This window comes from Ranitomeya variabilis, chromosome 6 (genome assembly GCF_051348905.1).
Source record: "Ranitomeya variabilis isolate aRanVar5 chromosome 6, aRanVar5.hap1, whole genome shotgun sequence".
Classification (NCBI taxonomy): domain Eukaryota; kingdom Metazoa; phylum Chordata; class Amphibia; order Anura; family Dendrobatidae; genus Ranitomeya; species Ranitomeya variabilis.
Window position 1 is genome coordinate 5,416,063 of NC_135237.1, and position 17,560 is coordinate 5,433,622.

At 48.5% G+C, this 17,560-nt stretch overlaps 1 protein-coding gene across 1 annotated transcript in view; it reads right to left on the reverse strand.

Moving 5' to 3' along the window:
- LOC143782169 (SCO-spondin-like) overlaps nucleotides 1-17,560 on the reverse strand; it is a 557,899-nt gene that overhangs the window by 64,900 nt on the left and 475,439 nt on the right. Inside the window, exons 93-97 of the mRNA XM_077269323.1 lie at nucleotides 6,435-6,587; nucleotides 6,306-6,352; nucleotides 5,837-6,007; nucleotides 5,341-5,496; nucleotides 2,972-3,130 (exon numbers count right to left, since the gene is read on the reverse strand). Of these exons, the coding sequence (XP_077125438.1) occupies nucleotides 2,972-3,130; nucleotides 5,341-5,496; nucleotides 5,837-6,007; nucleotides 6,306-6,352; nucleotides 6,435-6,587 (686 nt within the window). The remainder of the gene's footprint in view (nucleotides 1-2,971; nucleotides 3,131-5,340; nucleotides 5,497-5,836; nucleotides 6,008-6,305; nucleotides 6,353-6,434; nucleotides 6,588-17,560) is intronic.

Consider the following 17,560-nt stretch of genomic DNA (forward strand, 5'->3'; position numbering starts at 1 on the left):
CACATCTTGAGGTCACCACACACCCCTGGCTCACATCTTGAGGTCACCACACACCCCTGGCTCACATCTCGAGGTCACCGCACACCACTGGCTCACATCTCGAGATCACCACACACCACTGGCTCACATCTCGAGGTCACCGCACACCCCTGGCTCACATCTAGAGGTCACCGCACACCCCTGGCTCACATCTTGAGGTCACCACACACCCCTGGCTCACATCTCGAGGTCACCACACACCACTGGCTCACATCTCGAGGTCACCGCACACCCCTGGCTCACACCTCGAGGTCACCGCACACCCCTGGCTCACATCACGAGGTCACCGCACACCACTGGCTCACATCTCGAGGTCACCGCACACCACTGGCTCACACCTCGAGGTCACCGCACACCCCTGGCTCACATCTCGAGATCACCACACACCACTGGCTCACATCTCGAGGTCACCGCACACCACTGGCTCACATCTCGAGATCACCGCACACCCCTGGCTCACATCTCGAGGTCACCGCACACCACTGGCTCACATCTCGAGATCACCACACACCACTGGCTCACATCTCGAGGTCACCGCACACCACTGGCTCACATCTCGAGATCACCACACACCACTGGCTCACATCTCGAGGTCACCGCACACCACTGGCTCACATCTCGAGATCACCGCACACCCCTGGCTCACATCTCGAGGTCACCGCACACCACTGGCTCACATCTCGAGGTCACCGCACACCACAGCTCACATCTCGAGGTCACCGCACACCCCTGGCTCACATCTCGAGGTCACCGCACACCCCTGGCTCACATCTCGAGGTCACCGCACACCCCTGGCTCACATCTCGAGGTCACCGCACACCCCTGGCTCACATCTCGAGTTCACCGCACACCCCTGGCTCACATCTCGAGTTCACCGCACACCCCTGGCTCACATCTCGAGATCACCGCACACCCCTGGCTCACATCTCGAGGTCACCGCACACCACTGGCTCACATCTCGAGGTCACCGCACACCACAGCTCACATCTCGAGGTCACCGCACACCCCTGGCTCACATCTCGAGGTCACCGCACACCACTGGCTCACATCTCGAGGTCACCGCACCCCACTGGCTCACATCTCGAGGTCACCGCACACCCCTGGCTCACATCTCGAGGTCACCACACACCCCTGGCTCACATCTCGAGGTCACCGCACCCCACTGGCTCACATCTCGAGGTCACCGCACACCCCTGGCTCACATCTCGAGGTCACCGCACACCCCTGGCTCACATCTCGAGGTCACCACACACCCCTGGCTCACATCTCGAGGTCACCGCACACCCTTGGCTCACATCTTGAGGTCACACACACCCCTGGCTCACATCTCGAGGTCACCACACACCCCTGGCTCACATCTCGAGATCACCGCACACCCCTGGCTCACATCTCGAGATCACCACACACCACTGGCTCACATCTCGAGGTCACCGCACACCCCTGGCTCACATCTCGAGGTCACCGCACACCCCTGGCTCACATCTCAAGGTCACCGCACACCCCTGGCTCACATCTCGAGGTCACCGCACACCCCTGGCTCACATCTCGAGTTCACCGCACACCACTGGCTCACATCTCGAGGTCACCGCACACCCCTGGCTCACATCTCGAGGTCACCGCACACCCCTGGCTCACATCTCAAGGTCACCGCACACCCCTGGCTCACATCTCGAGGTCACCGCACACCCCTGGCTCACATCTCGAGTTCACCGCACACCACTGGCTCACATCTCAAGGTCACCGCACACCCCTGGCTCACATCTCGAGGTCACCGCACACCCCTGGCTCACATCTCGAGGTCACCGCACACCCCTGGCTCACATCTCGAGTTCACCGCACACCCCTGGCTCACATCTCGAGGTCACCGCACACCACTGGCTCACATCTCGAGATCACCGCACACCCCTGGCTCACATCTCGAGTTCACCGCACACCACTGGCTCACATCTCGAGGTCACCGCACATCACAGCTCACATCTCGAGGTCACCGCACACCCCTGGCTCACATCTCGAGGTCACCGCACACCCCTGGCTCACATCTCGAGGTCACCGCACATCACAGCTCACATCTCGAGGTCACCGCACACCCCTGGCTCACATCTCGAGGTCACCACACACCCCTGGCTCACATCTCGAGGTCACCGCACCCCACTGGCTCACATCTCGAGGTCACCGCACACCCCTGGCTCACATCTCGAGGTCACCGCACACCCCTGGCTCACATCTCGAGGTCACCACACACCCCTGGCTCACATCTCGAGGTCACCGCACACCACTGGCTCACATCTCGAGGTCACCTCACACCCTTGGCTCACATCTCGAGGTCACCACACACCCCTGGCTCACATCTCGAGGTCACCGCACACCACTGGCTCACATCTCGAGGTCACCGCACACCACTGGCTCACATCTCGAGGTCACCGCACACCCCTGGCTCACATCTCGAGGTCACCGCACCCCACTGGCTCACATCTCGAGGTCACCGCACACCCCTGGCTCACATCTCGAGGTCACCACACACCCCTGGCTCACATCTCGAGGTCACCGCACACCACTGGCTCACATCTCGAGGTCACCGCACACCACTGGCTCACATCTCGAGGTCACCGCACACACCGGCTCACATCTCGAGGTCACCGCACACCCCTGGCTCACATCTCGAGGTCACCGCACACCCTTGGCTCACATCTCGAGGTCACCATACACCACTGGCTCACATCTCGAGGTCACCGCACACCACTGGCTCACATCTCAAGGTCACCACACACCCCTGGCTCACATCTCGAGGTCACCGCACACCCCTGGCTTAAATCTCAAGGTCACCGCACACCCCTGGATCACATCTCGAGGTCACCGCACACCCCTGGATCACATCTCAAGGTCACCACACATCCCGGCCCCCCACAATATTATAAGATGTGACGGTTATCACCGGTGCACTGGGACGTGTTACAAGGAAGAACTTCAAAGTCTGTTGTAACACATGTGTCTCCACCAAACACAGGTCCCACGGACTCACGGTACCGATTCTGGAGCAACGAGTGACAAGAGCAGTCAGACCACCGACTCCACTGTGCCCACGAGCAGATGCCTGAAATGGAAACAGACTAGATGATATACAGGCACATGTATGACGTACAGACACATATGTACAAGGATATACAGGTACATGTATGACATCACTACAGGACAGGTACATGTATGACCGATGACATCACTACAGAACAGGTACATGTATGACCGATGACATCACTACAGGACAAGTACATGTATGACCGATGACATCACTACAGAACAGGTACATGTATGACCGATGACATCACTACAGGACAGGTACATGTATGACCGATGACATCACTACAGGACAAGTACATGTATGACCGATGACATCACTACAGGACAGGTACATGTATGACGTACAGACACATATGTACAAGGATATACAGGTACATGTATGACATCACTACAGGACAGGTACATGTATGACCGATGACATCACTACAGAACAGGTACATGTATGACCGATGACATCACTACAGGACAAGTACATGTATGACCGATGACATCACTACAGGACAGGTACATGTATGACCGATGACATCACTACAGAACAGGTACATTTATGACCGATGACATCCCTACAGGTAAAGTACACATATGACTGATGACATCACTACAGGACAGGTACATGTATGACCGATGACATCACTACAGAACAGGTACATGTATGACCGATGATATCACTACAGGACAGGTACATGTATGACCGATGACATCACTACAGGACAAGTACACGTATGACTGATGACATCACTACAGGACAGGTACATGTATGACCGGTGACATCACTACAGGACAAGTACACGTATGACCGATGACATCACTACAGGACAGGTACATGTATGACCGATGACATCCCTACAGGACAGGTACATGTATGACCGATGACATCACTACAGGACAAGTACACGTATGACCGATGACATCACTACAGGACAAGTACACGTATGACCGATGACATCCCTACAGGACAAGTACACGTATGACCGATGACATTACTACAGGACAGGTACATGTATGACCGATGACATCACTACAGGACAGGTACATGTATGACCGATGACATCACTACAGGACAAGTACACGTATGACCGATGACATCACTACAGGACAGGTACACGTATGACCGATGACATCACTACAGGACAGCTACACGTATGACCGATGACGTCACTACAGGACAAGTACGTGTATGACCGATGACATCACTACAGGACAAGTATGTGTATGACCGATGACATCACTACAGGACAGGTACATGTATGACCGATGACATCACTACAGGACAGGTACATGTATGACCGATGACATCACTACAGGACAAGTACACGTATGACCGATGACATCACTACAGGACAGGTACACGTATGACCGATGACATCACTACAGGACAGCTACACGTATGACCGATGACGTCACTACAGGACAAGTACGTGTATGACCGATGACATCACTACAGGACAAGTACGTGTATGACCGATGACATCACTACAGGACAGGTACATGTATGACTGATGACATCACTACAGGACAGGTACATGTATGACCGATGACATCACTACAGGACAAGTACACGTATGACCGATGACATCACTACAGGACAGCTACATGTATGACCGATGACATCACTACAGGACAGGTACATGTATGACCGATGACATCACTACAGGACAGGTACATGTATGACCGATGACATCACTACAGGACAGCTACATGTATGACCGATGACATCACTACAGGACAGCTACATGTATGACCGATGACATCACTACAGGACAGGTACATGTATGACCGATGACATCACTACAGGACAGGTACATGTATGACCGATGACATCACTACAGGACAGCTACATGTATGACCGATGACATCACTACAGGACAGGTACATGTATGACCGATGACATCACTACAGGACAGGTACATGTATGACCGATGACGTCACTACAGGACAAGTACGTGTATGACCGATGACATCACTACAGGACAAGTACGTGTATGACCGATGACATCACTACAGGACAGGTACATGTATGACCGATGACATCACTACAGGACAGGTACATGTATGACCGATGACATCACTACAGGACAGGTACATGTATGACCGATGACATCACTACAGGACAAGTACACGTATGACCGATGACATCACTACAGGACAGCTACATGTATGACCGATGACATCACTACAGGACAAGTACATGTATGACCGGTGACATCATATATGACCAGTGACTACCTTCACACGGCTGCAGGTAACACGCCTCGGTCTGCACCCGCTCACTGCGCTCACACTGCCCGTTTGGTGCCTCTGTGTTCCATGCCCGGCTGCGGAGGCCAGTACCACAGCTGCGGGAGCAGAGACTCCAGTCTGTCCAGCCACAGAGAGCGCTGCCTGCAGGCGGGAGACATATCTGTGTGATCTCCTGATCCCTGCGATCTTCCCCATCCCCCGATCAATCATTTCCTAATCACGCTATAATAATTTCTCCAACATGCCCCATCCTTAATCTGCCCAATCATTAAGAAATGCCAGCAAGTTCTTTTGATGCCTCCAATCCAAGCAATCTGCCTGATCTCTTCACTCAGCCCAATCTCTCTAATCTGCTGGCCATATTCATGCATTGGAAGAACCTCACACCCATAGCAGATATCAGTGACAGCCAGGCGCGGGTCAGTCACTGAATCAGAGACCTCGGACCCCCAGAGACTGCAGATATCAGGCGTGGTCTCACCTTCACAAGGCTGGTTGGTACATTCCCGCCTCTCTGTGTCTGGACCCTCACAGTCCGAACCATTGTTCCGGGGGGGAGGGTTGATACAAGCTCGGCTCCGAATCTGAAGGGCGGATCCACAAGTGACTGGACATCCTGACCACGGAGACCATGGGGTCCACGAGCCATTAACTAGAGGGGACGCAGAAAGACCAAAGTATTATGGCTTCCCACTGCTGTTCTCGGGAGTCCTGGCTGATGGAAGGCTTTACATTGGAGGTGTGATGTTTCTGAGGGTCCAGTCTAGCACATAGATCTACAGTGCATAAATGTACATTAGTGCGAGTCACTGGTCTAGTATCAATGTATGTAATTGTGGGCGTGGTTAAGAGGAGCCAGGCTCCACCCCTGAGCTTCCTGGTGTAAATAAATCAGCTCATAAAAGATTTAGAACTTAAACTTCTGAAGTACAGAAATGTGGAGGCCTTACCCCTGCACTCGATGTCCAGGCAGTAATTGCCCTCGGGGGTGCAGATACTGGGGGATAAGACACAGACTGTGAGTGACATAACATGGGGTGACCTGCAGATACAGATTCGACAAGGCCACAGGTACTGACCACTGCTGACATTCTCCCACCAGCCACATGTCACCCACATTCCATTCGGAGCCATTGTGTGGGCACAGCGTGGGGCATATCTCCAGATAACATGGGCGAGATTGCTGCTCTGGAGGAGGACACTGACTTCTGACGGACTCTGTTATGGGAGATCTATAAAAAACACAAAAACATGGGTTTAATAAGTGTGAGTCTCATCATGGGGGCCCCCTGTCATGCGTGTGTCACATGCTCCTAGGAGATCTGGGGTTAGGCGGTCATTACGTATTAGGAATCAAAGGTGTTCCATTTAGCCTGCGTATTTTATTCCTCATATTAAGTGGACTTTGTTTCCTTTGGTGTTGAAGAGGTTACTGACTCTTTGTATGCTGGTTAGAGACACGCAGCTCCATCTCACAGCTGCTCCTGACCTGCTCATTTCCCCACTCTATAAAACCTGGCCAGACCTTCTCATTTCTGCCTGTGAAAGTTTTCTTCCTGGCTTGGTGGAGTTGGTGTGCTGAAGTTGGAGATCGTAGTTGTTGCTGGAGATTGTTGTCTGCTGTTTTGGGTGTATTCTTTCTCCATTATCCTATTCTCATTTGGTTGTACCTTCCCATCCTTCCCTTTATTCATGTATGTAAATTGTTTTTTTGTTATACCTGTTTGCCTTATGTGTTTATACATTAACATATCTGTTCCAGGCCTCTTGGGGGAGAGGGAGGGTACAGCTTAGTACAATAACAGGAGCATAGTAATGTCCGATACTCGGGCCTTTCTACTAGAGATGAGCAAATATTTCAATGTTCGGTTTACAATCGCCGGTTTTGCAATATTCGCCGATTTATTTGTTGAATAATCATCGAACATAGCCAAACGCCTTTGGAGTCAATGGGAGGCAAAAACAAACACATACAGAACACCTTCAAATGGGCCCAAAAGCTGCCAAAACACATTAAATTAGGGTCAGACACTAGGAAAGTGTCCTCAATTCACCCACAGCACAAATTGTAGCATGTCACTGCAGCAATCAGCCAGGCAAAAGGTATCGGGGTCTGGGACAACATTTACAGCTTCGAATTGAACTTCAAATTAACCCGAGGTGGGTGAGGGATCGGTGTAGGCCTCCTGTGCTGGAAGTCCTGATACCACATGTAACACCTCTACCTGCTTCCATGCTGAGCCCACACTCAGGGGCACAAATATCAGTTTCATAGACAACTATTGTCAGAAAACTATAAGGATAGTAACACCGGTAGTTGAGGTCAAGGAGGTGGAGGCCTGACGGTGTCGAAGGCCTACTGCTACAGGCAACATTCATGAAGGAGACCCAACCAGGAGTCTACACATTTATAAAAAATCGTGGCACACACCACCAAAGTGGCATTAATTTCACCACATTATAGATAGTATAATGGGGACAGACACATCTTGCACTACAACCAACTCAACAGATGGAGAGACCCAATCAAGAGTCTCCACATTTCCAAAAATTTGTGGCAGACAACAAAGTGCCTTCAATTTCACCATAATAGAAATAGCATAATAGGGAGTGACACCTCTTCCACTACAGCCAACCCAGCAGATGGAGACCAACCATGACTGTTCACATTTCCACAAATTTGTGTTAACACCAGCAGCAGCAGCAGCAGGCACAGAAGCCACACTAAAGATATCACAGAGTGCAATTACGCAAAATCAATAGAACACACTAAAACAGACAACAACGCCTAATCTGTCCAGTCTGTGATTGGGGTGTAAAAGTCCTACACTTTCTGGAGACAGGCGGCTGCGCTTATCCGTCAGGACATCACCAGGAGCGCTGAAGACACGTTGTGAGAAAACGCTGGCTGCTGGGCATGATGAAACCTCCAAGGCATGACAGGCGAGCTGTGGAGACACAGCATTGTATCTTAATTAACCAGAGGACTATTTTTAGCAAACCAGGAAGAATAGCCTATCATCTATATGTTGACTTTTAAATTTAAGTGTTGATGTCTGGTTGGTCAAGAAAACAGGCTTTTGCCTGTAATGTTGACTTTTAAGCTGATTTTCAAAGCTCCCAGGTATTAATGCTGTGGGGAGAATTGCACACAGCAGCAAAGGAGCTGAATTAAACCCCGGGTTACTAACCTGGTAACCAACAGGACCTGAAACATGTGACAGAGTGGGAGGAGGTCAGGGGGCAGAGCCAGACACCGGGGTACAGAGAAGGGATAAACACTAGAGAGTTATCAAACAAGCAAATATCTGCCTGCTTTGTGGTTCAATAAAACATTGCCACACTGTTTTACCCTCACCTTGTGTTGTTTGAATAGCAGTATGCCCACGTTAAAGGGAAAGCGGGAGTTCGGCGGGACGATCCCTGGTCCATGTGGTTTCGGCTAGCAGAATGGGGTGCCTGCTGACCCCTTGTGTCTCCACACCTCTCAGGCCACTCATCCAAACCCTCTCTGATGGTATTGATATTGCGTTCTAGATACTCCTGCACCATCCTCTCCAGTCGTTTACCATGTGTCAGACCTGGATTCTGTTGTTCTGGTACATGAGCTGGTCTAAAAAATGTGCTGCAGGACTCACATAAATTGCTTCTGCCACTTACACTACTGCTGCTACTAATGTTTTGGCATTGATGGATTGATGTGCCAAAGGCTGAAAGTCTACAGCTGCGATGCGAACTGTGTGTCTCACTGCTGTCTTGGGGAACCTCTCTCAAGGTTGTATAAAAGAGTGTTTCAATACCCCAGCATTTGCATGCCTTTCCAGGGTGTGAAGCATCTGGCAAAATGTATTCTTATAACGTGGATCTAACGGAGTGGCAACCCAGTAGTCAGCACTCTTTAGAATCATTACTATACGGGGATCATGTTTCAGATAGTGCAGCAAGAAGGCACTCATATGTCGGTCTCTTCCATGAGGTCCATGTTGGTGGCTGGGTAACACTGATGCTTGTTTCCTCCGTCCCCTCCCGCCAACCACGAACAACAGAAAGGGAATTATTATCCTCTTCAACTCCTGACAGTTTATCGCACATCACCTCTTCCTCCTCCATTTGGTCCTCAGCTCTTGCAACTTCACTAAAGGTACCTTCACACTGAACAACTTAACAACGATAACGACAACGATCCGTGACGTTGCAGCGTCCTGGATAGCGATATCGTTGTGTTTGACACGCAGCAGCGATCAGGATCCCGCTGTGACATCGTTGGTCGGAGCTAGAAGGCCAGCACCTTATTTCGTCGCTGGATCACCCGCTGACATCGCTGGATCGGTGTGTGTGACACCGATCCAGCGATGTCTTCACTGGTAACCAGGGTAAACATCGGGTTACTAAGCGCATGGCCGCGCTTAGTAACCCGATATTTACCCTGGTTACCATTGTAAATGTAAAAAACCCCAAACACTACATACTCACCTTCTGATGTCTGTCGCGTCCCCCGGCGTCCGCTTCCCTGCACTGTGTCAGCGCCGGCTGGCCGTAAAGCAGAGCACAGCGGTGACGTCACCGCTCTGCTTTAGGGCCGGCGCTTACACAGTGCAGGGAAGCGGACGCCGGGGGACGCGACAGACATCAGAAGGTGAGTATGTAGTGTTTGGTTTTTTTTACATTTACAATGGTAACCAGGGTAAACATCGGGTTACTAAGCGCGGCCCTGCGCTTAGTAACCCGATGTTTACCCTGGTTACTGGGGACTTCAGCATTGTTGGTCGCTGGAGAGCTGTCTGTGTGACAGCTCTCCAGCGACCACACAACGATGAAACAGCGACGCTGCAGCGATCGGCATCGTTGTCTATATCGCTGCAGCGTCACTTAATGTGACGGTACCTTAACAGTTTGCCTGGTATCTCCAGCCCCCTTCAATCGCAGTAATCCACCCTCCCTTGGCACCCTCCTGTGTGACAACAGTCTGGAACTTTGAGACAATGTTATCCCTTCCGCATCCTCCTCTGCTTCCTCCGAGACTCCCACCTTCTCCCAGAGGCTTTTCAAAGTCTTCTCCAGCATGTAGATGACCGGAATAGTGATGCTGATAAAAGCATTGTCTGCACTAGCCATCTTAGTAGCCATTTCAAAACTATGGAGAAGGGTGCAGAGGTCCTTAAACTGTGCCCACTCGTAAAACTTGATATGTGCCATGTCCGTACTGGGTTTGCCCAGGCTATATGACATGACATACTGTGTCAGGGCTCATTGTTGCAGCCACAATCGCTGCAACATGTGCAGAGTGGCACATCGCATATCAACTGGTTAACTGGCATGAACAAAGACCTCTACATCAATGCAAATCAATGACTTGAGGTGAGCAAACAGCGGAAGTGAGAACATAGCTTCCGTGCTTTCTGCAGCAGCTCAGCCAGGCCAGGAAAGTGGCAGAGAAAGCGCTGTACCACCAGGTTAATGATGTGAGCCACACAAGGCACATGTGTGAGCTTGCCTATACGTAGGGTCACCTGGAGAGCTGTCCACAACTCTATCAATTTTAACACTGCCTGGCTGCGCAGAACAGTGGTGGGAATTCGCTCTGCACTGTTGGAATGCATGTCTCATTAAGACAGAGGTTGAGTGTGCAGGTGGAGGCCCTAGAGGAGTTGAAGGAGGCAGAAACAGTGTATTTCCCGGTGTATCCTGCAGGCCTTGGGGATTATAAGACATGTGGAGCAGCCCCTTCGCCGCCTGCCTCCACAGCCACCAGAGTCACCCAATGCCCAGTCAGCGAGATGTAACGCCTTTGGCCATGCTTACTCGTACAAGTGTCTGGCGTGGCGCAGGCACAGCTTTCTTACATAAGTAATGGTGACTGAGCAACTGGTACTGGGGGAGTGCGATGGTCATCAGCTTTTGGAAACTACCTGTATATACCAGGCAGAAAGGCATCATTTCCGTGGTCATCAGATTGGAGATGGTGGAGTTCAATCTCTTAGCTTTGTCATGTGTAGGAGGAAACAATCTTTTACGTGACCACAACTGTGGGACCAAGGGCTGGCTTCAGTGCTGAGAGAGGGCGGAGTACGGTGAACCAGACAAACTGCTGGACTGCGAGTGAGGTGCAGGTGAAGATGTTACGGTGGATTGATAAAGTTGTGGTGTGCTCGTTCTCAGAGATCGGTCAAAACCAGCAGGCATATCTACTTTCTTTACAGCTGTTATCAACCAAAATGTCCAGAATAATACAAAGGGCACTTCTACATGCAATACCACCAAACTTTCATTTTAGACTATAGTAGTGGAAATATGAAGAGATCCCAAATTGATAAAAATTAACTTTTATTCTGTAGTACATTAAAACAATTAAAAAGCAAAAATACTGTCAATGGACACCGAACAAATGAACACACCAATAACAAACTGACGTTAATAATACATTAACAATCATAGTGCAGAAAATAATACAGTAATATTTTTCTGCACTATGATTGTTAATGTAGAATATCCCCTGTATTATTAACGTCAGTGTATTATTGGTGTGTTCATTTATTCGGGTGTCCATTGACAGTATTTTTGCTTTTTAATTGTTTTAATGTACTACTGAATAAAAGTTAATTTTTATCTCAATTTGGGACCTCTTCATATTTCCATTAATATAGTGTAAAATGGAAGTTTGGTGATATTCCTTTACAGCTGACAGGCTGTCACTCAGCCTGACTGGAGCGGGTAAAGAACTGGAGCTTTTGCGGACAGAGACCTGCGTCACAATACTTGGCACGGTAACAGAGAAGGAGAAAGAAGCAGCAGATGCAGTTGATGGGGTGGATGATGATTATTGATGTCCGCTGGTCCACAATTTATCGCACTGAGATTGCCAGAGTAACTCTTGTTTATTGTGCATGTGAATGTTCATGCATGTAGTTGTCAAATTATTGCACTTTTCCCTTTACTCAGTTTTCTTTTTTGCAAAGTTGGCAGATAATGTGAGTTGGCTCATTCTTTGCAGTGTCAAAAAGGGCCCTGGCTAGGCAACCCTTGCTGCCCCTGTGTGCTGCAGATCCGTGAATGCTGCTGGCTGCAGCCACAGTTGTGGCTGAGGATGCATTGTTTGTCATGGCTCCATCACTCAGTGTCTGCGTCATACGGCGCAATGTAACTTCCTTGTTTTCCTTCTCCTGCACCTCCTCAGATGACCTACCCAGCTGTGTGCCTCTTGGTTCACACCAAGTAGGATCTACAACCTCATCATCCTCTGTGTTATCACATTCCTCGCCCTGAGAGTCACCCTCCTCCTCTTCCTGCCCTGACACCACAGTAGAGTCCACATGAGCCTCAGATATCTGAGTCTCATCAGGATCACCTCCCCCCGGGGGTTCATGTCTAGTGACGAGGGTCAGAATGCTGCTCGGACCCTACTTCATCCTGCCCCGGATCCAAGCTAAAAAAAATTTTGGGCATCTTTGCAGATTTTCTCCTCTTGAATCTGTGAAGCTTTTGAGTACACTACTGATAACCATGGCATGGAATGTGTGAACAGCTCTGCAGACTCACACATCTGTGGTTCTGTACAGTCAGTTGAGCAGTTGGAGAATTGTGACACGAGAGAAAGCTAGGGGAATTTGGGTGCCACCTCTGTGTATTGTACTGGTGTGATGTTGAGGTGGAGGAAGAGGACGAAAGGCCACTTGAAGCTGTGCTTGCCATTCACTCGAGCACATGATCTTTCTGGTCCTCATCAGCAAGATGTACCGCGGTACGGCTGCCAAAGAAAGGTAGTGTAGTAGCCCGTCCAGTAACAGAAGTTGTCATTTGCCTTTGTGTAGGACGTGACAGTGTTGGTTCACTAGCATTCACAAACATTACCAACTACCCTACATACACCTTGAACACCAAGCCTAATCCCCCTTCCACCACTCACTCTTTCCCAGTCATATTGCTCAGATAGTGCGGTAGGAGCACAGTATTAGCAACAAAAAATTAGAATTTTTACTCTGCACACAGCTGAATTTCAGCAACACTAAATGACAAGGTAAAATATGGCATGTTGATTCGTGTTAGTCACAGAAGATAGAATTATTTGTCATACTGGCCTCTTCCGCACTCAAAGAAGAAATGCTACAAACAATTTCAAAGTGAGATCTCCCCTATGGTATCACATTAGTAACAAAAGAAAATATTTTTTAAATGTGGATGAGGCCTGTATAACAAAGAAGATATGCTCCAAACAATTTCAAACTCAGATCAAGCCTGCTGCATTATGTTTGTCACAGAAAAAAATAATTTTCTTTTACACTGCACCAGCTGAATTTTAGTGGCACTAAATGACAAGGTGGGATACAGCAGGCTGTATCACGTTTAGCTACTGAAAAAAATAGATTTAGAATAGTCTACTCATGCATGAAGCACAATAGAAGCAGTGCACAACACACTTGTAGGACATGTGCCCTGCTGGCTTTGATTGTGGACATCACTAATGGCACAAAAAAAATCAACAAGAAGGTCGATTTCACAGCCACACTGGACAGTAGTTAGCTAAACTATCTGACTAAGAAACAACCGCCTAGCTAACTAGCTAAAATCTATCAGCACCCAGGCCCAACTTCAGGAGTAGAGATGTGAAGATGTTCAGAAAATGATCAAAAACATAAATCAAACATAAATTCGGCATAAATATGGTACATTCGGATTCGTGATCGGTAACACAAGCATTTTTCTTAAAATCGGAAAAAGTCGGTAACATTCGGTAAAAGATAGAATAAAAGCCAGTAATTCATGTGCCGCGTTCAGTAAAATCACACTGACAGGTTAGAATAGAAAAGATAGAATAGATATATACACACAGAATACACATATATATATACATATATATATATATATATATATATATATATATATATATATACATACTGTAGATGTCAGTGACACACACACACACACACACGTGTATATATATATACAGTATATGTTACATAGACAGAAGAAAAGCCAGCAATTCAGCAGCCGACAGGATAGAAGAGATGGATTACATACAGTAAATACAAATAGAATAGATATACAGATGTCAGTGACAAATACAATTAGTATAGTGTGTGTGCAGCTTACTGTACAGGTAATTAAAAGATTATTTTTCTGAAAAAAATGGTGTCGGCTCCCACGTAATTTTTTGTAACTAGCAGAGGGAAAGCTGATAGCTGGGGGCCGATGTTTATAGCTTGGGAAGGGGGTAATACCAATTGAGCTTCCTAGGCTATTAATATCAGCTCACAGATGTATAAATAGCCTTTACTGGCTATTAAAATGGGGGACCCTAAAAAAATGAAGTGGGGTCCCCCTATAATTAACAACCAGCAAAGGCTATGCAGACAGCTGCGGGCTGATATTAATAGCCAAAGAAGGATCCATGGATACTGCCTCCCCAGGTTAAAAACATCAGCTCTCAGCCACCCAGAAAAGGCGCATCTCTAAGATGTGCCAATTCTCAAACTTAGCTTCTTTCTTCCCACTTGCCCTGTAGCGGTGGCAAGTGGGGTGATCATTGGGGGTGGGGTGATCGTTGGGGGGGTTGATGTCACCTTTGTATTGTCAGGTGACCTCAAGCCCAGAGGTTAGTAATGGAGAGGCGTCAATAAGACGCCCCCATTACTAACCCCATAGACACCTTGTAAGAAAACACAGACACCCAGAATAAAGCCCTTTAATTGAAATAATGACAGACTCCTTTAATAATCTCAATTAAACCATACTTACGACCTCTCCTAATTCCACCGAAACCCTCGTTCTCCTGTAATAAACCAAAAATAAAAAAACAACATACCATACCTGTCGGTCGTTCTGTCCCACGCCGTAATCCATGACTGGGGGATAATTCGTTTTCAACCTGGATGGTGCCAAGATGCGACCGTCCAGGCTGAGTTGAATTGCGGTGACCTCACGACCATGGGAAAATGCCAGGCATGAGGTCTCCGCAGTTCAAGCTCAGTGTCTTCACAGATCACCGTGGAATTCTAGTCACTGAGGCTACGCTCACAGCAGGTCATTCACCAGTGGTTCTCAGCCTGGACGGTCGCATCTTTGCACCGTCCAGGTTGAAAACTATTTCTCCCCCAGACATGGATTACGGCGTGGGACAGAAGACCCACAGGTATAGTATATTGTTTCTTTATTTTTGGTTTATTACAGGAGAACGAGGGTTGAATTAGGAGAGGTTGCAGGTATGGTTTAATTAAGATTATTAAAGGAGTCTGTGTCATTATTTCAATTAAAGGCCTTTATTCTGGGTGTCTGTGTTTTCTTACAAGGTGTCTATGGGGTTAGTAGTGGGGGCGTCTTATTGACGCCTCTCCATTACTAACCTCTGGGCTTGATGTCACCTGACAATACATAGGTGACATCAACCCCACAAATATGAACCCCACTTGCCACCGCTATAGGGCAAGTGGGCAGAGCCGGGCAAAGTGACAAAATTGGCGCATCTAATACAGTAGATGTGCCTTTTCTGGGCAGTTGTAGGCTGCTATTTTTAGGCTGGGGGGCAATATCCATGGTCCCTTACTATCCTGAGAATACCAGCCCTCAGCTGTCTGCTTTAGAAAAGCTGGTTGTCAAAAATGGGGGGGACCCAATGCTGTTTTCTTTTAATTATTTAAATAATCAAAAATACGGCATGGGGACCCCTCTATTCTTGATAAGCAACCTTTCTGAATCTGACAGCTGAGGGTTGCAGCCCCCAGCTGTGAGTTTTGCCTGGTTGGTTATCAAAAATACAGGGGAACCCACCCAGGGTTTTTTTTCCATTATTTACTTACAGCGCAGGAGCTGCTGATGAATACTCCCATCTGCCGCTACTACTCTCACTGTTATTAGCGGCAGCAAGTGTCAGCTGATGGGAGCTGTAGTCCCATCAGCTGACACCAGTGAGCGGATGTAAACTTTTTACCTCCGATCACAGCTGAGCGCTCACGCTGTCTGCTGACAGCATTGGAACTGCGGCTCTCTGACCGACGGGGATGATTTCACCGCCGATCAGAAGGGCTACGCCGGTGTTTCCTAAGCTGTCACACAGTGACGGAAACACCGTCTTTTGTGCTGTGTATGTTAGGCTATATTCTGCGATTTAATCAATGATTAAAATCGGTGAATATTGCAAATTTGGCGATCATGAGCTGAACCGAACATTGAAATATTTGCTCATCTCTAGTCAGGAGCAGCCTCTCTGCACTGGTATACTGACAAAATGGTGCTAAAACAAGATGTCCACTCTTTATTTAGCGAAGGACATGTGATTTCAGCAGCCAATGACATAAGCACACCGCTCCTCTGAGCTCTCCCACCCCCTACCCTCATCAAACACGTGCCCCACGCTTATCATACACCACCACTATACTAGCCAAAGTGCTCAAAATACTTTAGTGGCAATGCAAATAATTTCCCACGCTTTTACTGAATGTTATCACTTTTTCAAAAATTTGCTCGTGTTTCCGATCACAAATCCGAATGTGTCATATTCGTGCCAAATTTATGTTTGGCGATCGTTTTCCAAACATATTCGCTCTTCTCTCCTCTCTACCTTCAAGAGTACCTCCAGGACAGGGATAGTTAGGGGCCCAGTTCCAGGGACAGTCTGAGGCCCCCTTTCTTTACCAATCACCGTCATAGCGTGACTTTTTCACAAGCCCCACATTTTTATCTTGACATGGATCCCGTCGGTAACCTTGCGAGACAGCTGCAGTGTTTGTCTTGTGAACTATCAGACCTACGGTCTACGGTTTCTGCACACCAGACAGCTGGACCGAAACTTAAAGTGGTTCTCCTGGATAGGATTTTGGGACGGTCGGGACAAACTTGTCACATTCCAGCAAGCCTGTAAGCTTTATTTCAGGCTTCGTCCGCAGTCATCTGTGGGTGAGATACAGACGGTGGGGATTGTTGTCTCTCTCCTTCAAGGAGAACCTCAATCCTGGACCTTCTCACTCCAATCCTACTAATTGTCACTCCAGTCGGTGGATGGATTTTTCAGGACTATTGGCCTTGTTTATGATGACCCGGACCGAGTCTCCCTTACGGAGTCTAAACTTTGCAAGTTCCAGCAGGGAGACAGGCCAGCAGAGGAATTTTGTCCAGAAGATGGGTCACTGACACCCTGAAGGTGTTTGCGCTATTTGCACAAAGCTTTCCTGGCCAAGAGGTGCTGAGTCTATCGCAAATATGGGGATGAACTTTT